Genomic DNA, 24,086 nt, shown 5'->3' with positions numbered 1-24,086 from the left:
AAAAAGCTACTTGGGCAACACTGGCTGAACTCTAAAACGGATTCTATGTAAAAATAAAAAACACTACTCTCTAGTAAATACTCTGAGTCTGTTGTTAAACAATCCACTGGTGTCTGGAAAGAGCTCACAGATAGAAACATGTTAAACCATTCAAAACAGACTAGCAATAGTAGAGAAAGATCACACCGTCAAAGGCCGAGGCCTGGATACACGGGAATAGGTAGAAGCCTAATCTGTGGACTAAACCGAGACAAAACGCCCGCTGGCAGCTGGTCTCAGAATTATCATGTGGATCCGCAGGATTCTAATGGTTAAAAGAGCACAACTTAGGCCCAGCATAATAACCACAACACACAGCGGGGGGGTTGATCAGAGGTACGGACGCGTGGGGAGAGATATTCACGGCCAACCTAACAAAAAAAAAAAGAAAAAAGACGTTTCCCCATCGTTGGAGATGAAAAGTAACTCGTATCAGTAAAGTGATACGAATAATTAATCCCCTGATCAGGCTTCTACTGTGCCAAGTATATCAACCCAAAATATTGTATGTACAAATGAGCAGTTAGTCTTGGTTATTGCATGCACTATAAGACAAAATGTATAATGTAACATTTAAAATGTGTTTTTTTTTTCTTTCTTTCATTGCCTGGCACTCGTCACACGCATTACAACAAAAGTGTTCCGACTCGCCACCCACTGCTCACTGAGCCGGTTTCGCCAGCTATCTTATCTAGTTTACGGCGAGCAGGCTACAGCTGTATCGGAGATACTCGTGTATTTAAATAAAAGGACATGTCAGTGTGACAAAGTGCCTGGTGAAGTACAATACATCTCAAAACACAAAGTTATCCGCTGCAACGAAAGTCTTAATGTCAACGTAAAGAGTGTCTTAAGCATCAGCAGAAAGCAGAGCTCGCTCCCGCATCAAGCCTCCTCTAGCAGTTCGTGATTTACCAAGTACTGAAAACTCTTAACGTCGTCTTCTGCGGATATTCGATGGAATCGAACAAGCGAACGAGCCGTGTAGGCACATAGGTTTATCTGCAAAAGCTTCGCTGAGTTTCTCCTCTGTGTGTGTGTGTGTGTGTGTGTGTGTGTGTGAAGAACTGTAGCTTTCATTCTATTGACCTGTCGAGTTGCAGCGTAAATGTGTGAGGGAACCGGAAACAGGAGCCATATTTGGTCGACTTCCCGCCGTAGCGGGAAGGCTGTGCTATTCCTTCAGGCATCACGTCAATTCCTTCCAAGAGAGAAAGCGAATTTCCAACAATGTCTGCTTGAATTAGCGGGGTTTGTTGTTGTTGTTGTTGTTGTTGTTGTTGTTACAGTGCCGTCTGTCTGTGTTGTAGACAATTCAATGAGACAGAACCAATGTAATAAAGCCGACAGTTACAGAAACGTGTCGCAGGAAGCGCACGTCAAGAATCCAAGCGTTAGTGTTACAAGAGTGACTGGAGGAGGGCGATCGAGGGTTGGAGAAGGGAGGACGTGGGCGTTTAAAGCAACAATACAAACAATACCAACAAATACAAAACATGTGCGTTTTCAAAACAAGTAAAGAAAGGGGCTCAAATTGTGCAATTTAGCAAAAGGAAAGCAACGGGCGATTGTTCCACTGTGTGAGCCTCAAAAACATTCAGCTATGAAACAACAAGGATGAATTGATTCTCAATGACACGGGAAAGACAGAAAAGGCAAAACACGAGTTTATATTCATACAAATAAAAAAAGGTTTAGTCTCTCAGAGCCATTTTATGGTGTAAGAGATAAGGTGCCTAATCAGGATTCAGTCCACAATGTAATCAAGTGGACAAAGTGCATTTTAAAAATAAAATAAAACGTTTGGTGCTTCTCTTTTTCTCTTCAGTGCTGCCTTGCAGTCAGATTCTGATTTGAAATGCTGCTAAACAGTCTTTTAGTACTGCTGAATAACCAAAGGGATTCAAAGGTCAAAGGTTATCTGCGTGTCGCTGATTTTTGGAGGGGATTGTGTTCTCGCTAAGGCGATAACTTGTGTGTCGACTCTAAAATGTAACCGGCTGGTTGCTTAAGATTTACTCGGTGCAGCATCTTCAACGTAAAAAAAAAAAAATCTCTTCATCCATCAACAACCCCTCAGAAACATAACATGAATAAATTCTAAACCAAATGCTGCAGCGAAAATAATTCTATTTTTGACCGGTAAGTGGACTCCGATGTCTGCCTCACAGTGGACGCTGTTCCGTGAACACGCTCATCTTTGGAACAACAGCCTCGCACTGCAACCGAATCGGTTGTTAAAAAACACCTCGCGGGACGTGCGCTATCAAAAAGGTAAAAAAAAAAAAATCGAGCTTCAAACGTTAATAGACGTGCATCTTAAAAACAAAGCGTGGCACTTCTCCATCACACTTGTTGGTGTAGCTATGCTAACCTACGCTAATAATACTCATGAAACAACACGCCACTATAAAGGGAAGACTTGAATAGACATCCTGTGTTAGTCAACAGCATCGTGGTATCCATCACACGTGATGAAAGGCTTGACCTTCAAGCGACCTTCCAATCCGGTCAGATCAATCAATCTGCTGATTTAACGCGTGCCAGAAAGGAAGCTGCGCGAATGCGCTCCGCACGCAGACAGTGGGCTCGAGTCACCGGGCAGATCGCCGAGGATCGCCGTGTAGCCGTCGCTCGTTCATTAGCACCTTTGGAAACACGGACAGAGCAAGTCTTTTTCTTCTTCCTGCTGTCTGTGCCGTTAGTGCGGGACGAACATTCCTAAGACTGAACACAGACATTTGAAATCAGGCCAGTGCCGATAACGGCACGCCTCCTCGGGAGAACGAAGCAGAAAGGTGTAAACATCGTTTCCCTCCCCGAGTGCAGGTTTTTAACCAGGGGCACGCTGGACAGCCAAAAACTGCCGCCGGCGCTGCGGTTTTCTGAAGGAACAAGGACGAACGGGTGCGTTTGGACACTTCATCTTCTGCTCAGATTGAATTTTGATGGTATTTCCCAACGACCAAATATTGGAAAAATGGTATCTTTAAAGCTAAGAGTTTGGAGCGCCACTCAAGATTCACAGGTTTTCTTAAAAACATTTTTTTTTTTTTGCCATGATCTTTCTAGAACGTCCCTACATTAAATAAGAGTTTTGAGATCGACCGTATGCAAACAAACCGTCTATTATTTTCATGTCGACATGATTCAAGCAATAGTTTGAGAACGCGTACGCATGCGTGTCAGCGGCGGAGAGATGACTTGCTTCAGTTTACGACCTTCCCGCATCGATCACGCCAGTCTCTCTCTCTCTCTCTCCCTCTCTCCCTCTCTCTCTCCCTCTCTTCAAACATTCGTTTTCGTTTCGCCGGGCTTCACACAGTCTTCAGTCTTCAGAAACGGACAAGGATTTCCTGACGCTACGAGACGGTTCCCAAACCTCGCTGTCATCCGTGTCTTCGCCATCCTCCTCCTGATCTCCTTCGTCCTCATCTTCATCGTCGAGCCCTGTGCTGGTCTGTTCCTTGTTGGCCGGCGTGTGGCCCAGCGTCTCGGCTCCATCTTCCTCTCCTTCTCTGCCTGTCCTTTCTTCTGCCGGATCCTGGAAGGGATCCGACCCGACCTCCATGCGCCGCTGGACCTCGGCGAACCACTCCCTCACCTTCGGGACAGAGACAGACCAACTTTAACCGCCTGTTGAGAGCAGGTCAATTCATTTCTGGGAATTCAAACCTGCTGCTGGGTCTTGAATAGCGAAGACTGGTTTGAATTCAACAGTTAAAACCATCATAGATGACCGCACATACACTTTCAACTGTAATTCTAAAGCATTTCAGGTGGAGACATTTTAGAACGGTAGATATTATCCATTCTGCTTCAGACAAAAGAGTTGAATGAGGATTTAATTTCCTAAGAACCCGAGCGAATCACGCATCTCGAGTTTACCCCGGCATGCTGGGCCAGCCTTAGCCCTCCTAAGAAGCAAACCCATGGCTGACATGAGCAGGACGATATCTCACAACAATAAGAAAACCATCCTCCGGTCACCTGCTCGTAGCTCATGTTGGTCCTGGTGACGAGCTCGTCCAGGTCTTGCTCGCTCAGAAAGCCGTGCTTCAGGTAGTACTCCTTCAGGAACTCTTTGCCGCTCTTGATCTTCTTTGGTGGGGGCGCTATGTTGACGTGGGTGCTGAAGGAGGCAGACCGTCTCGGCTGCTTTCTGGTTCGGGACCGACCCCAGCCGCGATTTCGGACGCGCCTTTTCCTGCCGCTTCCCGTTTTATGGCCTCCTCCGCCGTTCGGCACCTCCGCGCTGCCGCTTTGGTAGTGGTAGAACCACTTCAGGTTACTGTTCTTCCACGAGTACCGAGAGTCCCCAAACCAGCTGACGATGTAGGAGCGGAGGAGGCCGCTCTCTTCCGCCAGCTGGTCGTACTCCTCCGGCGTGGGCCACTGGCTACGCACAAAGGCACTTTTCAGAACATGGAGCTGCTCCGGAGTCTTTTTACTCTTGTCTCTCATGTCTTTGCTGCGGCTGCCGGGAGGAGTTTGACTCCCTCTACGGGATGAGGAGGCAGATGGAGAAGAAGCGCCAGCTCCAGTTCCTCCTCCTGCTTTTGCTCTCTCTCCCCCGATCTTTCCTCCCTCCGAAGAACCCAGGGAGGAAGCGCTGATCGACGGCATCTTTCGTCTCTCGGTGAACCAGGCATCGATTTCCCTCCGTGTCAGTTTCGTCTCCGTCCTCAGGCGGCTCAGCTCTTCATCTGATGGCGTGCTGCCCGTCTCAAAACTTTCCTCCAGCACCACCAGCTGCTCCGGAGTCTTTTCCTTGAACTTCTGCAGGGTGAAATCGGGGAACGGATTCCAGGTTTTGGGCCGCGTCTCTTTCTCCTTCACGGGAGGAGTGCGTGGAGGAAGGGGCGACGCAGGCGTCTCATCACTTGAATCGATAACAATGGTGGTGCTGGCACTGCTGCAGCTTCCCCTGCGCCCTCCGTCGTGGAAAACGATGATGTGGCTGTTTTTGGAGTTGCGCTGGTTGTACCTGGTGTCACTGAACCACTTCTTGATCTCTCCTTTAGTCAGGTTGGTGAGCTTCATGAGCCGGAGGATTTCTGCATCCGTGACAAAGTGGTTTTTCAAGTAGCTGACTTTCAGCTCGGCCAGCTGCTCTTTGGACTTTTTAGGCCGCAAACTGAACGTATCGGCGCTGAGAGCAGAGTTTTCCTTAGAAAGGAGAAAGTCACGCATCAAAGGATATTAGATTGAAACAAGCATGAAGTGGGGCTGTATCAATGTTGTTCTTATCACTTTACACAGCAACAATAAAGGCGTGTCGCCTTCACAACATTACATTGCATTACCCATTTTCAAAGGTCTCCCCTTTCAGGCCCCTAAAACACTGTTGCCATGTAAACCAATGAGTAATTCACAACTAAATGTACCACTGATTGTAGAACGCAAACTTGTGACCATGGATTTATTATGGTATCTACAATATTTACTTATTGTATTTCTGAAAGGAAATAAGAAAATAATTATACGTATAATTAATAGTACATGCAATACTTTTTTTAGTGACAGATCTGGAAAATAAATCGATCCATGAATCAAAACATCAAGATCACACCTTATGATGAAACACATGCTGGACTGCTAACTCTACCTGTGGAGAAAGAGAGGGAGGCTGGACTGTGGTTGCCCGTTTTAGCTCACTGTTGGATGGGGTGGGCTGGCAGGAAACTCTGCTGGAGCTCTGGGACTGGCTGGGTAGTCCTGCCACTGTCAGTGTGATGGGGGTGGTCACTGGAAGGTTCCCCCCCGGACTGACCTACACAGAGGATGAGACATATAACAACTAAGGGTGTATCACGGTGAGCAAAAACAAACAATCAACTGGACTCGCTCAAGTTTGGTTGAAGACATTTCACCTCTCGCCCAAGAGGCTTCCTCAGTTCCAAACGGCTGGTAGAGAGTTTAGATACTTGTACTGCTGTTGGAGCAGGAAACAAAGAAAGGACCAAAACCACCAATACAATAATAATAATAATGGAGTGTTTCTTTGGTCTCCCAATGTACCGGCCGCTCTGGGTGTTTCGTCTCTCAGGTGGACCAGCATCTGTCCCAGGGACGTTGCCAGGTTTGAAGTGCATGGAAATCTTACGTTTACTGAAAATTCTCTTGAATTTTCTCAGAAACCCCGGATGTAGGGGACGCCAGCGGGTTTGTTCCTGGCTGTTTTTGTTGATATATTTGCTGGTCTTGACAAATGCCCAGTTTGGATACCCACATATGCCTTTAGAGCGTTCCAGATGCGTTTTTGCTCTTTGACCTTTCCTTCTATTCTGGTGGGGATGTTTCGGGGACTGAAGAAGCCTCTTGAATGAGAGGCGAAACGTCTTCAACCAAACTTAAGTCCAGTTGATTCTTCGCGATTTACCTCGACCTGGTTGACTGAGAACCTACCGTTTGGTTTTTGAAGCAACTACCGCTGGTATTTAACACGTGATCATATGAAAACTAGTTTTCAGTTATGTCAAACGCAACAGTTCAATCAACCTTTACTAAGTGCAAGAACTCAGTTCACACTATAAGACGTATCTTCAGTCTGAGGAGTATTTAGAGTGCGTAGGAGATAGTATTAACAAATTCTATAGATAAATAAAATAACATGCACTGGGTGTTAGAGGATAATCAGACCCAGTATTAGCTTGGTTAGCAAAACTGTTGTTATAGCTTCTCTCCATAGGAGCAGTAACTGTCAGCCAATGACCTGAGGCTGAATACCCGATCAATTGTTACCGAACTAGCATTTCAATGAGCCGGTCCTGCGGCAAGATCCTTCAAAGCAAACACAGACACGGATCTGTTAAATATAATTACACGCAGCACTGAAGAAAAGCACCGTCACACCATCGTGTCGGTCAAATCCATCGAATCGTCTCAGACCTCGAGGATTTTTAACCGACTTGTGTCAGATAAGATGGACTAAACCGAAATCCAATCAGACCAAGTCCAGCTGACGCAAGTCGGTCCCGTTTGCTCCGACCACCCACCTGTGTGAACACCAGGCCGGACTGGCCCACTATCTGGCAGGTCTGAAGAATGGACTGCAGGCCGTTGGCAGCAGCTGAGAGTTGATGAGCAGGTATGACGGTGATGGTCTGTGGCACCGTGTGCACCGTGCCATTAAACTGTTTCCTCCTGGCCTCCTCCACTTCCTCTGGGGTCCAGCTCACGCCGTGCTTCAGTCGCTGGGCAGAGAACCACACCTGGTGGGAGATCAACGTGTATTTGAGTTTACAAAATAAGTACAAGACAATATATCTTTGTGTATTTCATTGCAGAAATGTCCTCCAGTGAGGAGGAGCTCCTATGAGGGTCCATTGTGCCACTGGCTCCTACCTTGATCTGCTCCTCTGTGAACTGTGTCTGTGCCGACAGGCTGCTGATCTCTGCCATGGAGGGGTAAGGGAACTTCTTATACGTGTTGCCCAGCAGGGGGTTGGTGTCCATGGCTGCACTATAGGAAGGAATGCTACTGAGGGGAATCAGGAGCTGTGGCTGCTTCCCTGCTGCAGTGTGCTGGGCCTGCAGGGCAGAAAGCACCTGAAATAAAGGACAGAAAGGGGACGATCAGTAATCACTGCAGGCAGAGAGCCCAGACCCCGAGCTGAACATCTAAAAGCTACCTGCTGCTTCAAGTGTGCATCCGTTTCTCTGATATAACCAAAAGGTCATTGTCATTTTGCATCAGTGGTGTAATTTATTTTAGATTAGTTAGTTTGCATCGGCGGTGTAAAATCATTTTATATTTCTAATGTTACTTTGCATCAATTGAGTTATTGAATATTGGTTTTATTTTTATTTGTATTGTTAAATATTGTTAAATTTGTATTGTTAATTGTGGATGATTTATGTACGAAGGACTTTCAACGGAAACAAGACCGCAAGGGCTTTTTTGAAATGCTCCTCTTAGACAGGATGTTTGACTTTATTTGTACTGTAATACATGCTACTGTGTGACTGTACTTGTACTCTAACATTCTATCTAATAAATATATTCATTCATTCATTCATTCAAGGACCTACCTGAGCCAGGTCAGCAGGCAGAACCGAGGGGTTCAGGGTGGAGGGTTTCCGCTGCTGCACCGAGGGTGGGCTGGCCAGCAAGCCGCCTCCCCCAAGCTTCATGGAGTCACGCAGCAGCATTTCCACAGGTGTCATCGGCCCCAGAGGAGCTTCAATGGGCTCCTGTTCTCCTCCGACCTCTGCCTCGCAGCCCCCTCCAGAACCCTCAGCCGTCTCCTCCGCTGACTTCAGGGACACGGCGATCCTCTTGGGTTCAGCTTTGGTCTTCATCCTCATAATGGGCGTCTTGCTGAGAGAAATGGCAGCGACTGCGGCAGCGTCTGCCCCGCCCTCCTCGGGCGTATCGCCGTGAGGTTCCTGGGTCGGCTGGTCGCTGTCTGGATCCTCAGGAGGGTTTGTGGTGCCTCGCTTCAGAGGGGGACTGAGGACTCTGTCGTCTTCTAGAGCAGAGACACTCGGCTGATCTACAGTGCAGGGATACAGTTCCCATTCCTTCATATTTAAATTGCTATTGTCGTCTTGGCATGGGAGAACATTCCAAGAAGGGTCTTACCTGTGTCTGGGTGGGTGGGGACAACCCCCACTGCCTGATCCAGCTCCTCTGGACCCTCCGGTACCATCCCCTCTGCCGCCTCTTCCTCTTTCGACCTTTCCGTCGTCTCCTCCGCGTCTCTCTGCTCCACCACGTTAGAGGGTAGCACCATGCAAGGGGTGGATGACTTCCTGCGGCTCGACATCGTCAAACCAAACTCCACTTCACAAGTCAAACGGGATTTGGGACAGAAATGTCGAGGCTCCGTCTCAGGCGGAGGTAATCACATGCTCGAGCTGTTTCTATTTTGTGTATCTGGTGGAGGAAACAACAAAGTTGCAAATGGATTACAGGCTTGCAAACGGTAACTCTCCTTCTGGCCGTTCCACTCTTGGATTATTCTTTAGTCCATCCGTCCTGCGTTGCTCGTTCGGTGTTAAAATTCCGATTCAAAGCAGCTTTACAACTTGGAAGAGTACCGGTAACGATTTTATAGACAAAGGAAGTGATCCAAAGCTGGTATTTTATGACTTTTGTCATACTAGAAAAACAAACAATAGATTTGTTAGTAAAGAAAGTTACAGTTACTTGTAGCCGTGATAAAGTGTGATATCAATAGTTCTATGCGACACTTTTTGGAATTTAATAAATAGAGCACTTTTTCCATTCACTCTGGTGATATTTCAGTTAAACTGCTACAAGAATAATATCTAAACATCTCGGGATGCATGCTACCAAACACAAGCATGGAAAAAAATTGCATGTGTATTGGCCCTTATGACAGGACCGGTTTAGCAAACATGGGAGGGGAGGGGGGGGGCAGTGTTTCCTGAGAGGACTGGGGTCCTGCTGATGTTCTACCAGCCACCGGAGTTCCTGTCTGAGCTGTGATGTGCTGAGGAACAGATGTTTAAGGGGGGGGGGGGGGGGGGGGGGGTGCTTCAGTGAAAAGGAACCTTCAGAAACTGTCTTCCATCAGGGACAATGTCCACCATCCCCAGCAGAGAAGCTTACAGGGAGCATCTCCGGCCGGCTCCAGAGACAGACGGAGGAAGTCTTTAAACCTTTCAGTTCCACGACAGAGAACCGATGAACAAATGGTCGTGTTGACTCTTCTCCGTATTATACTTGAAAAAAAAAATAACAATAATGAAATGCGTCTGTACTGTTCATTTAGCCACTTTAGCACCTTCCTTCCACCGCAGAACTGTTATAGGCTAAATGATCCATTCTTACAATTCCTGTTTTTAATTGTCTTTATTCCATTTCCTCATTCCAAGATCAGAATACATTCTTATGTGTGAATAGATATTGTATATATTGGTTGGTGTGTTCACATTTGTATACACCCGGATTCCTCTCTGGATCAATGAAAACATGATGCACTTATTCAAATTAACCTTCACAAACCACACAAGTGAAAACACCAAACATTCCTGCATCCATCTGCTATTATTGATTATATTGTAATACATGTGAATACCCGTGAATAGTATTAAAAGCTTTTGCGGGGTCCACATTATACCACCATGTATATTTAGCAGACACTGTCTGATTGGGGCAGGTACCGGATTCACGTCTAATTCACGACATGAAAGGCACGTCTTAACTTCACGATTATATTTACAAGGTCATTCACTTCAAATGGAGATGTTACCGTTTCATTTCTACTTCAAAGGACATGGTCCGAACTGCTGATAACATCTGCTACACGATTAGCTCAGCGTGAACAGCGTCATTATCCGGGTCCATCAGATCATTTGCATTAGCAGTTAGCATCTCAGTAATAACGCGGTGGTGTGAGCGAGCGACGTTAACATTACTCGGGCTCAAACAAGAGAGAGAGAGAGAGAGAGAGTTCTGCAGCATCAAGCCAGCAAGCTAATATTAGCCGGGGCTCGTTTTTATTGATCATGTCTGGCGGTAAACTTACTGGAATATGGATCTATGGTTCCACTGGTCTGTCGAAGAAAGACGGGAGCTAATGTCCTCGGTGTCGGCAGAACCGGCCCCCGGGCTCGGCGTGTCCGTGTCTCCGCTTCCCCGGGCTAACCATCCAGCCCCAGCCTGAACGGGACTACAGCGGACCCGGCGGAGGAAGACAGACAGTCCGGGCGGATGCGTCTCCAGATGCCGGACACATTGGACACGTTGGACACGTTGGACATGTCTCTCCCGTCGAAGCAGTTTTAATGAACGAATTAATGGCACCGCGGCCGGTCCGGTTACATGACGACCGGCGGCATCGCGTTAGTTTGCTGACCCAATTCTCTGGTATTTTTTATCAAACGGCGTCATCATTTAATGTGATACGTCCTGACGTCATTACTCGGCGACTCTGCGTTGTAATTTCGGGACATGTAACCGGTGCGGTTTACTTGTAAAACAACATATAATAATTATCACATGATATAATTATTTTTGTGGTGGAACTAACTATGTTCAGGAGGAAAAGATCGGCTCGGGAATGACCCGAGGCAGGCCGATAAACGATCCCGACCCCGCCGTCTGGCTGGATGTCCTCACATGACCCGACGAAGCTACTTCAGGACAAGCCTCTAGACTGACGTTGCAGCATTCCCTTTCACATTCCCTCCTCCAATCAGGATCCATTATTTGCTCTGTATTGTTGTTGTTGCTTTTTTGCCAACTACATTTTCACAAGCACTTTAGTATTATGGTAACACAAGTGAGAGAATAACACGAATAGAAACATATTGTACTCCGAATGTAGTTTTCTTCTCGCATCAACCAAAAACAGATGGAAACTTTCCAGGCAAGAGATCAATGCAGTTTAGTCTGACCATCCATTATAGAGAACGGTAATAATGGATCCAATCATTACCATAATGCAATTAAACATTTAACACATCTGGTATGCATTTAATTGTTTCTTCCCAGCTGGTCAGGACTTCAAATTTAAAGAAAATGCACCAATCATCATCTTCGGAAGGATTTGTAGCAGTAAGAAAGTACGTCGTTACAAATTGTTTCTGTTGCAACGAATTGAATCATAATTACAGCCGGACTCACAGCGTGTCGGTGAAATTCCAACCTTTTCTCACTGAAAACTTTGTAGACAATACAAAAGGCACACAAAGGTGATTAGAGGGAATACTTTTAATTACGTATAACACAATCATGTTAATACAATGGGTTTTTTTCTAGTTAATTCACAAATAGAAATGCCTGTAGGTTTCTAAGAAAATAGAATCAGTGTTTATATATTTACACCATTAAAATGATAAAAAAAAAAAAAATGGTCACAATGTTCCCGTAGAAAAGTCAACAGAAGTCTTCAATCTCTTGTCCCAACTCCTAATCAAAAAGGTTTAACAAAGGATCATAAATTAGAAACAATGAAATATGTCGGCTGGAAATATATAAGTAACAGTTATAGTTTAAATTTATACTACAATTCAAGTATTCTATCCGACGGCTACAATTCACTGCATCATTACATAAAAACGTTTTGACCCATCAGGACCCTGATTTTGGTCTTGTAGGCATGACTTGACCACTAACCTGTATCAAGGCCGTCTTGTTGTAGTCCCGCCTGTGCCGATAGATGCTCTGACAGAGGAGAGCATATAGTTTCTCCAGCTTGTAGACTTCGTGGCCATTCGTCTTGGTCACTGCTCGCTCCAACATCCTCTGAAGAAATGAGCATAAAGGCTGTTCAAACACTGCAAAGAGTAATCTCTCTTTCTACGAGGAAAGTCATGATGCTGACAAACTCCCCAGTAACTACTGGAAGGCTGACGCAGCATCGCTATCGCACCTCTAGTTTCCTCCTGTCCACCACCAGAGGAGGAGCTTCCTGGTCCAGGATCTGCAGCGCCTCGTCCGTGTCGATCACCGGCTGCTGCTGCACGCCATTCTCCAGAGATCGAGTTGTGCTCCGCCCTTGTGTACAACACAGTGAGACACAATTGTTGAAGCTTTATTTAGTGACATTTCCTTGACACTTAAATTTAACAGGGTAACGGCTTTCTTTGAAAGAATGTCAGTCAATGCCCAACCTGCGGCCGCGTCCTCCGATCTGACAGCTCCCGATTCATCCGTGGATCTAGTTTCTGTTGCTTTAGCCTCCATTGGGTCAGCGGGGCTGTTCTGCGATGCCTCATCTATGATGAAGACCTTGCTGCGTTTCGTTTTTTTCAGGTTCTGCTCATTGCTTTCGCTAACTTCCTCTGCCTCCGTCTCAGTGTGGCTTTTGTGGTTTGTGGTCATTGAAATCGTTTCGCTGTTCTCATTTCCTGCCTTTGTCAACACTTTGTTCTCTGCCGTCTGTCCTTGATGTTCCGCACCGTTATCCACCTTTCCTTTGTTGTTCTGTGGCTGGTCTTTATTTTCTAGTTTCACTGCGTCAGACTGGGTAACCTCTTCCTCAGCAGAACTCTTCTCCCTTCCCTTCGGACTGCCCAGTTTCCTACTAGTTGACCCAAAACTACTTTCCTGAGCTCGTGCAGGCCCCGACTCCGCATCAACCAGCAGCACCTGCTCCTCCTTTCTTCTACTGCCATCACCCTCTCTCCCTCCTGCCTTCTCAACCTCTTCCTCGTCATCGTCGTCCCCATCCTCCTCATCAGACCCGACATGAACATCATCCCTAGATGCATGAAGAAAGCCGGTAGACTTCTTCTTTGCATACGAGCCAGTGGACCAGCGACTCTTCCTTCTTTTCTTCTTTTGTGCTGGAGCAACAAAAAGAGGAACGGGTTTGTGATGCTTTGATAATTATGCGTTCATGTCTAAAACCTACAGCAGTCTTTACCGGTGTTTTTAAGCACTGCAACGGCAGAGACGCTTGTGTTGGGGATAACTGCAGCGGCGGGGCCCGACGGTTCTCCTTGTGGGATCGCGTCGATGGCCTTCGTCTCAGTAGACGGTTTGCGTCGTTTTGGAAGGACGTGGTAGAAGGAGGGGGCAAACTGGACAGTAGAGCAACCTGAGGTTGAGAAAACACAACACTTCCAGTGAAAACTGAAGAATATGATAGTATATAAAAGAGCCATGTGACCTTCTGTTCCTCAGGATGATTCATAAGGGTCAGTAAAGTCGACATTTAGTCTCCATGAAAAAGGTTGTCAAATTTAGTTACTACATACAAGTCCATAGTTCTGGCCCGTCAGCGTGTGCACACACGCACACACGCACACACAAAATGTACCTCTTGTTTGGCGTGATATTTTCATCTCTTCACAAATCTTCTCAAAATCTTCGTCCAGCTCGTCCGTGATGATGGCGTGGACCGTGTCTTTCAGCGCACATGCTCTGTGGCGAATCTGGCGGTCTGCAGAAAACAAACACGCACGAATAAGCAAAACTGATGCAATATCCTCGTCGGCTGCACCAATGAAATGACCCTTCTTAGGTTCTTCACGAGCATCTTGTGGTTATTGTCGGCCTACCTGAGGGGTCTCTGTCTGGGTTGTATTCGAGCGCATTCTGCCAGATGAGATCCACATCATGGAGGAACTCCTTGACTGTCACGTACTGATGGAGATCAACTTTGGAGAGAACTGTTGACAGGTCCATGGGTTTCGTGATCACGCCAGCGTAATCTGGTACCTTGACACATGAAAAAGAGGCTGCTGTAAGAGGGGATTATACTATGGTAACACAACAAACCCAATGAGAACAGGCATTCAGCTTCAGATGAGGCTTTGAGGATGAGACTGGAACAGCTACCTCTTCTAAATCCACAGGTTTTATAAAAGCCTTGAAGCGTTTATCTTGGGAAAGGCGATTGGTGACGTCACGCAGGAAGAGGCGGAGCTCTCTGAGGGTGTCTTCCTCCTGTTCCTCCAGTCGCTGGGTTTCCTCTTTCGTCAATTGACGTGGCGCAGGTGGAGGGGCAACAGGAAGTGCCACCAAGGCATTCAGCACTGCAAAAAGTGAGGGATTGATTGATGCACAAAGTGGCAAGTGAATTTATTTACCTCCGCCGAGGCGAGGCGAGGCGAGGATTATGAAACTGAAAATTTAACATCTGAACAATTCTAAAATAACTCGGAGATTAAGCCCAATTAAACTTGAGATATTTCTCACCAGCTTTCTTTTTTGAGGTGGGGCCCTTGGCAGCTTGATTAAGGATGAGATCCTCAAAGAAGTTTCTTCTCTCTCTGCTGCTGGGGACTTGAACATGGAAAACCTCTCCATATTCATCCCGAAACAACTCCTGCACCTGAAAAAAAGGTGAGAGAAAACTTCCAAGTAAGGGAGAACCACTTTATATTTAAACGTGTTTTTCATTGGATGCTCCTTCCATACCTCCACACTGAGCTGATCATATCGCAGGCTGCACGTAGCGAGAAGGAATATCGGAGCGAAAGCAGGGATGGAGCCGAGTAGGCTGAGGAAGGTGGCCCTCAAGGCTGGACCCACAGTTTCCCACCACTGTCCAATGTAAGGGATGTACAGGATACTGGGGGAGGTCCGCTTGGCTTCAACAAAGATCTGAAACACAGAAAACATTTACAGAAGGATGATGTAAATCAGAGAACAGTGGCACTGATGCAAGATGGGGATCAGGATGATGTGATAATCAAGTTTAATGTAATGCATGATAAAGAGACTAATGCATAAATAAATCTATAGACCAAATACAACTTCCAGACGTGATTGACCCATATGAGTAACTGTCTGCAGCACGTTCTTATCCCCGCTCCCCACAGTGGAAGGAGGCGGGGCCCATGAACCACCAGTCTCTGTCGCAGCTATATAGGCCAGCGAAGTCCACTGCAAGGAACACACTGAATTTGACAAAGCTGCAAGAGGAGAAAACAGCTCCAGCCAACCACTACTTCTGTATGGGGTTTGTTTTTTCTATGCATAGTATTTAATTTACCTGAGCACAGGTCTCTTCAGGCGCAGCTGCACTTGCTCCAAATAACACAGCCACGTCCAGAGTATACACTGTGAATTTCTCCAGAGCATGGAGGACGGCTGGAGCCAAGTAGGAGCTCTGACCTGAACCGGGTCTGCCCTCCAAAAGAAGACGGGGACGGTAGGAGGTCGGCTGGCTCACCACACTTCTGCATAAGGAGACACGACATCGACACTGAGATGAGTCAAGTGGTAGGAATGTTCAGACTTTCTTTTTAGGGTGGAATCAATTTGCCTGAATATTTAGGTCGCTGGGACACCAGCCAGCTCAACATGATTCTCATGTAAAGCAAGGACAAAAGAAGTGGATAAAGGCGCGTGACTCCACTGAAGGATTCATGTGTTTTCCTACAAGTAGAAATTAAACAAAGTAATTAATCATTTCATTGTCGTTAACCAACCTGTTGAGGCTGAGGTGACTCTTTACAGAAGACGTTTTGATTTGAGAGAGAGAAGTCTGTGCAATGGAGACGACCTCCTCCTCCTCTTCCTCACTGAGCATGAGATCGTCCTCCGACAGACCACAAGCTGCATCTGGAAGCACACAGAAAGGCAATCAGTCCCGTTGCCCGACTTCATCGAGACGCACACTGCTCAGGGGCAAAGGAGAAACGCTTTTCTTAAATTAAATGACTGAATGCGTGACCATGAGCAGAACAGATAGACGCTGGAATAACTCAATACAAAACAGACCAAAATGATACAAGACTTAACCCTGTTCTGCTCTCCTTTTCAAGCCGCGTTCGGCATGTGGGAACACTCTGCGAACATTTAGGAGGATATCCTGCAGGGCAGCACTCAACAGAGGAAGGATGGCAGGAATGAGAGCCCGAGCTGGTGAAACCACTGCCCTAGGAATCACAATTAGCATGTCAGTAAGGCAGGAACCGGGCACTGGAAATGCATGAAAAATATCAACAGCGTTCCGTTAAAAAGCGCTACAGTCATCTCATCGTTGAACTCGTGTACCTCTGCGACGCGGGCACCATCTTAGACATGGCAGACATGAAGTCTCTGCTGGTGATGGCTATGGAGTTCACATCAAGCGCAAGCTTTTGTGATGAAAAGTAGATCTGTGGGTAGCGACGCCTTAGTGCACAGAGGGCAGCCTCTGAACACACTGCCTTGATGTCTGCTCCACAATAACCTGGCAGTAAACAGACACACCTTTACAACGACAACCGAGGCTAAAGATTACCGTCTAGTGATGTGCACCGTGAAAACGATCAAGGAGATGAATAATCTTTTAGGTTGTAAGACGCAGGTTTCATCCCGGGTTCGCCATCATCCCCATGAAACGTGAAACATACGTACCAACGCATTTATCTGCCAGCTCTGCAAGGAAAGTGTCGGACGGTTGAGGAGACCATTGTCTGGTGTGGATCTTCAGAATATCCTCTCTCGCCTGCCGTACAAAACAACATGCCAGCATTTACAAGCGGAAAGCCTTCTATTGCTGCAGCCCAAAATCCTTTGAGTGCAACAAAGCGAGACAGTTTTCCAATTGATTATGTTTCCCCACCTGTCTGTCTGGCAGGCTAAAGAGAAACTCCCGGTCAAAGCGCCCTGGTCTTCTCAGAGCCGGGTCAATGGCGTCGAGTCTGTTTGTAGCTCCGATCACAACGACCTCTCCTCGGGCATCTAATCCATCCATAAGAGCCAGCAGCGTCGATACGATGGAACTGCAGAGAAAGAAAGACGAGGTTTTCTAGCTGCTGTCTCATATCCCTATTTTAACTAAAGGATATAACTGCAGCGCACAGAGCCAGATACTGTACATGTGATGAATTTAATTTAATCCTTGGAAAAGGTATTGGCCTCTCACATTCCCAATAAAGTCCGTAGGAGCTGCTGATACTGTTTGTGAGCAACGCGTGTGCGGCTGCATCCACGTGCTTCACTGCACACAACACTGAGGTCCTCTAGAAAATAGTTCTGGTGAAAACAGGAAGGTGTTTTTTTCTGGATCTGTGTGGCAAAAATGATCTGTTGCATAAACTAACAGAACGCACTCAAGGCCAGCAGCGACAGGATGCAGATTAACGCGCCGTGTGTTCCACCAGGGCACGGCTGGAAACATGAAAGCCATGCCACCAGTAGTCTATTTGTTTTACCTGGAGACGGTGGCATTGCCAGAAGATTACAAACCTGAACCTGCAGTTATGTAAATAAAAGTCAAACAGTAGTCTTTGTCATGCAAGCAGCCCCGAAGCTTGAACTGTGGCGGTTGCATTATATGAACTGAACTGTGACTGGTGTCAAGTCAAGTGTGAGCTCGTTGTGTGCCAAATGTTCTGTGTGTGTGTGTGTGTGTGTGTGTGTGTGCGTGCGCAAAAGCACGTCACACTTCAAACTGAACAGGTTTTCTTAATTACTACGCTGGATTAACATTTTGAACCGAGCACACAGAGCTCTTCCTCGGAGCAGATTTTGGTAGAACAGTAAAATAATTTTCATTTTACGTAACTTTCCATCTTAAAGTATAACTCGTCTCATGACCGATGAATACTATCTGTGTACTTGTCAGTATTAGATTGTTTTTAACTGTGAACATTATTTGAGCCTTTTGATAATCCACAATGTCTGCAGGTTTTGGTAATTTGCAGACTGTCGTGTGCCGGAGGGAGAGGCAGTGAACTATGAACTCCCAGAAGCTGGGCCCTTTCCTCATCTGTGGCCTGGTACTCATTTTCTGTAATAACATGAATGTCATGATCGAGGCTTACATTCTGCCTGAAAGAAAGTTCACCGTTCACCTGTGGATCTGGTCCTGACGGCTTGATCTGACTGGAGCCAAGCCATCGATTTCATCGAAGAAGATGATGGAGGGACGCATCTGGTACGCCTAGAATCAATTTAGTCATTGGCAGACCTCCTTCAAACTGGAAAATGTGCAGCCACCAACAGAATAGCCTACAGCTTAGCTTAGCTTTCAGTGAGTCTTTGTTTACCTGATCAAAAAGGAGTCGCAGCTGTCTCTCAGATTCTCCTACCCACTTACTGAGGCAGTCGGCCCCTTTCCTCATGAAGAAAGACACCTTCCTCTCACCCTGGCTGCACTCGTTGGCCAGCGCTCGAGCTACAAGCGTCTTCCCAGTGCCTGGAGGCCCATAAAACAGACAACCCCTACAGACACAAGGAAATACGAAGCCATTCGTTTTTCTATCCGACGATACAACTGCACATCAACTTATCGTCTCACGTCAGACTCACTGTTTACCTGGGAGGCTGTATCTTGAACCTCTCAAAGACTTCTGGGTAGAGAAGAGGGAAGACCACCATCTCCTTCAGCGCCGAGATGTGTCTGCTCAGCCCTCCTATGCCATCAAATCGGACCTAGATGTCAAATGACCAATGACGGCCTATTATTGCCACAGCAGGCACGATTCAGGAAGTAGAGAAGGCTGACAATCTACTTTATTTAGATGTGTTAATATAATTCATAGTATTAAAAATGTAATATCGACATCCCAACTATTTTTGAAGACGCACCATCAACAGGTATATTGTTAATATTGATATTTGTTTTCTACAGATGGTCCTCACTTAACTACGACTTGGAGCTACGAGGGGCTTTCCGAAATTTTTAAATATTAGCGACAAGGAATCACCGTTTGGACGAGCGGCAAGCATTGGCTTGCGTAAACACGCACATAATAAATGGCCTGAACATGTGAAAATATAAAGAAACATTTTTGACCAAAAGGTCAGCCAAGTTGTCTGTAAACGACGGCCTTCGGAACGTAACACCGTCGTTAAGCGATAAAAGCGTCGTCATGTCAACGAATGCACGCCGTTTTAAAGACTTCTACGTATCGGTGCTCATCAGTGCCGCTTACCGTCCTGTCGATTTGCATCGGGTCTACATCGGCGAGGCTGGCGCCAATCTTCATCCTGTCCTTGTGGATCCCCAGCAGGTCCTCTTTCCTGAGGTTCATCGGGAGGCATCTGCAGGAAAGACAAGGGAGGAAGCAGGTGAATAAAAGAATAAATATATTCAGACGGCATTTCCTGAGAGTTTGCCCCACTAATATAAACCTTAGCACACATCAAACCATTGATCAAACCATTGATCCTGCTCCATGCATGCACATTATTGTAGGAAATTATCATTGCACCAAAGATGTGTGCGTGAACAGATCATGGACTCACCTGTTGACTGACCTGCTCCTGTTCTTACTCCTCCGTCTCTGGAACTGCTCGTCGTCTGAAGATGAGGAAGTGGAGTCACTACTATGGATGGCGTGTCTCCTCCTTTAAAAAGGGAAAAGATGTTCTTTATCATTTCATCTATAACCTCACCTACAGCACGGAATCTCAACCAGCAGCAAAAAAGGGAATCGATTGCAAGTCAGCAAAGACATTTATGATTGAAAGACGGCGTAAACTAAAGCATAGCATGGATTTACACCGTCCACATGGTGATCTGGATCATCATCAAAAGGTTCTAAATTGTTCTTTATACACAAACCATGAAAGGCAAAAGTGAATCAGAGTTGATGTGTATTTGTAACAGATTTGTGAATCCATAAATGGGTTTCAATGTTAAAAATTAATGTGTTTTACTGCCTCTATTCTGGATCCAATCCGGATTAAATTCGGTGGCATCACCTTTCGAACATTGAGTCTTTGTCACCACTTTAAAATTGTTCAAACAACGATTGTGTTCAGGTTCAGGTTTTTCTAACCTGCTGGTTCTCCTGTTGTAGGGGCTCCTGGGGGCCGTGGAACTGAAACGGTATCTGCGTCTGGTGGGGGAGGAGTGGTCTTTGAAGTACATGCTGCGCTTTCTGGGCTCTAAAAAGCAAAAGCACACCGTGTAAAACTTGAATAAACATGTCTAAGAGTGTTTAAAGATATAGTATTATAGAATCTACAGTTCTCACATGAAATAGAAAATGTGCCAAATCTGTTTCAAGAATTATATTTAATTCCAAGTGGAATGCCTTTTATATTGTTGATAGAAACTACAAACACAATCAAAATCAATTTGATTAAATTTAAACTGCAAGTGTTTCAGAACTTAAAGCGGTACCATCCAGTGGGGCCTGGTAGCGAACCACAGTCTTCCTCTGTCTCAAGTCATAACGTCTCTGATTTTCTTCTTCCTCGTCCACGCCATCTTCATCGCCATCATCTTCATCCTCCTCATCTTCCCTATCTTCCTCCTCGTCATGATGCTCCTTGTCGCCTCCTGTTCATTCAAGGGAAAAGTCTATTTAGAGGTAGAAGAGGCGGCGCTGACGACGATGATGTTCTCCCTGTTGGACGGTACGTAGATACTTTATTCCGTAAACGTAATTTACACTTACAGGTACATAAACTTAGACATTATAGTTATACTGTTGGAAGGCTTTGTGTTCTTGACAGCATCCTTCTGTTTGAGGATTGTACATATCGTCGATTTATTCCGCTCGTACTGCCGCGCTTTGTTTGGACCCTTCACTTAATATAAAGAACATTCACAAATACAGTGAAAATCACTGAACGAGTGAAATGCGCTTTGAGCATTCGGCCATCTCGCATCAGCATCTGGAAGTTGCTCGTATCTCAAATTTATACTCGCATCTCAAACCAAAATATTTGCTTTGAGACGCGAGTGCTATCTTCAGGCTAGCCATCTTACCTTGGTTGTCTTCCTCTTTATCTTTACTGTCTACACTTGTCCTCAGAGACCTTTTCATTCTGCCCCTGGTGTACATGCCGAGCTGCTCGGAGAAAAACATCAAATGCTGATTAATGCATGACTTTGCAGAGTTACACATCACAAAACAGCAAAATTACCCTCAGAGAAAACTCATCAAAATTTAACCGCGCCTTCATTCTGGACCAGTAAAACATAAGCGAAACACTGCGACGCCAACACAAGGATTACCGGTACATAATCCAACGTTAGGGGTGTAAAATGATGTTCCTAATGTGGACAGCACCTCTTCTTGAGTGTCTCTATCCCTCAATCTGCGCCTCATCTTCTGCATGTCATCCATCTTTTGGAGAACAGCTTCAGCAGTGCTGAGAGAGAACAGAAAGAGAACGTTGCTCATCCTTAAATCCATTCCGACAGCCCACTGTGTTCTAGGGAGGCCGCTTTTACAGAACAATTAAGATCAAACAAATTAGATGCCACCTCTCTGTTCAACATGGAAACGACTCATCTCACAATCATTTCCCATAAACTACGTGATCGAGATCAATTGCGTTTCAAAAAGGAAATACAGCTCAAATATGAACGTTTCACTCAACATACAAGCAAACATTCCAATCTCGGCTCTACTGCGTTCATCAATGTATTAGTTGGTATTTTTACTGCTCGTGGCAATCGATCAGCCTCATTCTGAACTCAATCGGCGGATTCGCAGCTAGAACATGCTTAAGCGAATGCTGCTGGACTCACTTGGTGATGAGGCGGTCATAGAGCACCGACTGATTACGGGAATGTAGCTTGTATCGGGTAATACGGGAGCTACGCCGCACGGAGCGATCCTTCTCCTCTTCCTCAACATCTCTGCTCTGTAAATTAAAGCGGCTTCTCTTGGGCGTGGCCGAGCCTTCTACTTCATCTGGAACTTCTATGGTACAACAGAAACATTTTAGTTAGGTCACGAATAAAATAAACCTCAAACAGTTCCCCGCGCTTGTTGTGCTATACAATGATTATCATCGTGAAGTGTTCACGCTGGAGAAAACGTTACCCGCTTGCTGCTTGCCACTAGATGCGGTTCCTTCCCTCTGCAGCCTGGAGGACTTTCTGAGGAGAGGAAACAGATGAAATCAAAAACAAGTTCCTCACATACTTTTTACCATTAAAAACCTGCTGGCTGACGTTTACTGAGCAGAGGCGGAGATCAACTTTCTGTCCATCTGGATAGTGGATTCAAAAATTCACCAGTCAATCAATATATTTGAGCCAACCACCTTTTTTTTATTTAAATGTACAACTGTGTGTGGAAAAATTATATACAAGATCTACAGAATTCAAACCACAGATGAACCTACCCTAAAGGGAAACACCAAAGGTTTCTAAGCTTTAATGTCACTGCAGCAAAACTAAAACAAACATATCAAGGCAGGAAGTACACAGAAAAGCCAGGATTCAACATTTAGCTTCTGGTATACAAATTGTATTTAACCTTTATTTAACCCGGTAAGACTAAGTCAATTGAGAATTCATTCTCTTTTTCTTTGGATTTGAACCTGCAACCACTGTGCCACCGCGCTGCCCACAATATAGGCAGCTCTGATGGAGCTCAGGATTTATCTGTAGGACCGCCTCATGCCAGATAATGTAAAAAAATATGAGCCTGAAGCGTGAGCCCTTTGGGAACAAAGAACATTACGCAGACCAGAAGCTGCTAACAGGCAAGCTAAAAAGCTGAGCCGCACATCGGAGATTCTCAATTTCTTTTGATAAAATATTCATGGTATGATAACCCTCAAATTCGGTTCTGTGGATTAAAGCAACCCAAATGTGTGTTGGGAGTTTAGTTTCTTCCCACGGCAGATTTCCAGTGTCCCGTCTGACCGGGAATGCCGAAGGATCCCCCTGGAGAACTCTGAATGTGTTGATGGGAAAAGGAACTGCATTCAATAGAGCGGAGCTCTACCTGGGACCGTTTCCTCCAGCCTGGACTTCATCCAGAGGGGAGCTGGTCTTTGGATCCATGTCAGAAAATGACACTTCGGGTTTATCTCTCCGTCTCCGGGTCCTGAGTGAATGATGAAGACCACCTCCTTCATCCTGCTTCAGATCAGCCAGTCCACGTGATGAGTTCTGACATTACAGCAAAGAGAGAAGGAATGAGCATCATTTTAATTACATCGGAAATCAAATCGATAACTCCCTGAGATGAAAAAATCATTCATTCATTCATTAACTTCTAAGGATGAGCTCAAGCCCATCTAATGCAGAGTGCATGAAAGCCCAGAGCAACAGAACGCTGTTCATGAGTTCATGGAGCCTGAACAAACACAGCTCAATGACTCCCATTGCTCTGCGCTGCTCGAGTAAGTGTACTACTGTAGATAATACTGCAGTATTGTACCACGTGGCAGTATAAAGCCTTACTTTATATCTCAACTCATTCAGACAGAATTCCATGAATCAAAACGGGTCAGTTAGCTTAAAACTGGCACGGTAGCTAGTTAGCTTAGCATGCTAACTCTAGCACAGCGAAGTTGTGTTTATGGATATTTTATTTAAACCAGATCAAAGGGGTTCTAGTCATTCGGAGACAGGTCGCGGCGGTCTCGGTCCACACGCTCACATTGGCCGTGCCGTCCACGGACCGGCCCGACTTCTCCTGCGACGCGGGGAGCAGCGACAGAAACACGGAGCTCGTATCCAGCTCCCCGGTCCTCTTCAGAGTTGTTGCCGCTGGCTGAGCTCCGGCATTGCCGCTGCTACGGAGTATCACCATCCTGACTTCGACTCGGCCTTGTGCCTGCACGAATAGCGGGCTGAGGTCCGCTCGCTCCGCGGCGATGCTACCGCTAACAGCCCAGGCGGTGATCAGCTGACTCCGCGCTCAACGCTTGATTTCTGGCGCCATTAACGTCATCATAGAGTCGTTGCTTCCAAACGTCCGCCGAG

General features: G+C 46.0%; 2 protein-coding genes and 1 non-coding gene across 3 annotated transcripts; all 3 read right to left on the bottom strand.

The window, feature by feature from the left end:
* Window positions 1-3,240: 3,240 nt before the first annotated feature.
* Window positions 3,241-8,810, bottom strand: LOC137910632 (zinc fingers and homeoboxes protein 1-like). The gene is made up of 7 exons (XM_068755011.1): window positions 8,627-8,810; window positions 8,074-8,537; window positions 7,387-7,590; window positions 7,038-7,253; window positions 5,648-5,812; window positions 4,030-5,208; window positions 3,241-3,643 (listed from the first exon to the last, which is right to left on the bottom strand). The coding sequence occupies exons 1-7, from the start codon at window positions 8,808-8,810 to the stop codon at window positions 3,368-3,370; spliced, it is 2,688 nt and encodes an 895-aa protein (XP_068611112.1). The 3' UTR covers window positions 3,241-3,367.
* A 2,909-nt stretch (window positions 8,811-11,719) lies between these two features.
* On the bottom strand, window positions 11,720-23,913 carry LOC137910621 (ATPase family AAA domain-containing protein 2-like). Its single transcript, XM_068755000.1, has 29 exons — window positions 23,740-23,913; window positions 23,101-23,267; window positions 22,207-22,244; window positions 21,891-22,065; window positions 21,427-21,508; window positions 21,123-21,204; window positions 20,532-20,687; window positions 20,185-20,293; window positions 19,649-19,750; window positions 19,336-19,444; window positions 18,717-18,832; window positions 18,448-18,622; window positions 18,253-18,341; window positions 17,019-17,178; window positions 16,811-16,901; window positions 16,466-16,643; window positions 16,211-16,347; window positions 15,898-16,030; window positions 15,459-15,645; window positions 14,882-15,067; window positions 14,660-14,795; window positions 14,300-14,496; window positions 14,020-14,179; window positions 13,779-13,901; window positions 13,383-13,556; window positions 12,628-13,302; window positions 12,387-12,511; window positions 12,131-12,259; window positions 11,720-11,923 (listed from the first exon to the last, which is right to left on the bottom strand). Exons 1-29 carry the CDS (start codon window positions 23,911-23,913, stop codon window positions 11,891-11,893), a joined length of 4,398 nt encoding a protein of 1,465 aa, XP_068611101.1. The 3' UTR covers window positions 11,720-11,890.
* LOC137917863 (small nucleolar RNA SNORA5) lies at window positions 15,248-15,383 on the bottom strand. The gene has a single exon (XR_011106677.1). It is a non-coding gene; the product is annotated as a small nucleolar RNA SNORA5 (small nucleolar RNA).
* Window positions 23,914-24,086: the final 173 nt, after the last annotated feature.

Source organism: Brachionichthys hirsutus, chromosome 3 (genome assembly GCF_040956055.1).
Source record: "Brachionichthys hirsutus isolate HB-005 chromosome 3, CSIRO-AGI_Bhir_v1, whole genome shotgun sequence".
NCBI classification, from domain to species: domain Eukaryota; kingdom Metazoa; phylum Chordata; class Actinopteri; order Lophiiformes; family Brachionichthyidae; genus Brachionichthys; species Brachionichthys hirsutus.
Note: the sequence above shows the minus strand (reverse complement) of the source record. Positions and strands in the feature narration are given on the sequence as shown.

Excerpts from the sequence above, each read along its gene's own strand:
- LOC137910632 (XM_068755011.1), bottom strand. The coding sequence starts at position 8,810 with ATGTCGAGCCGCAGGAAGTCATCCACCCCTTGCATGGTGCTACCCTCT. Across the intron at positions 8,538-8,626 it reads CCCCACCCACCCAGACACAG|ATCAGCCGAGTGTCTCTGCT; the intron begins GTAAGACCCTTC and ends CCTGCACTGTAG. Across the intron at positions 3,644-4,029 it reads CCAACATGAGCTACGAGCAG|GTGAGGGAGTGGTTCGCCGA; the intron begins GTGACCGGAGGA and ends TCTGTCCCGAAG.
- LOC137910621 (XM_068755000.1), bottom strand. The coding sequence starts at position 23,913 with ATGGTGATACTCCGTAGCAGCGGCAATGCCGGAGCTCAGCCAGCGGCA. Across the intron at positions 14,180-14,299 it reads AACCTGTGGATTTAGAAGAG|GTACCAGATTACGCTGGCGT; the intron begins GTAGCTGTTCCA and ends TCATGTGTCAAG. Across the intron at positions 13,557-13,778 it reads AATATCACGCCAAACAAGAG|GTTGCTCTACTGTCCAGTTT; the intron begins GTACATTTTGTG and ends TCTCAACCTCAG.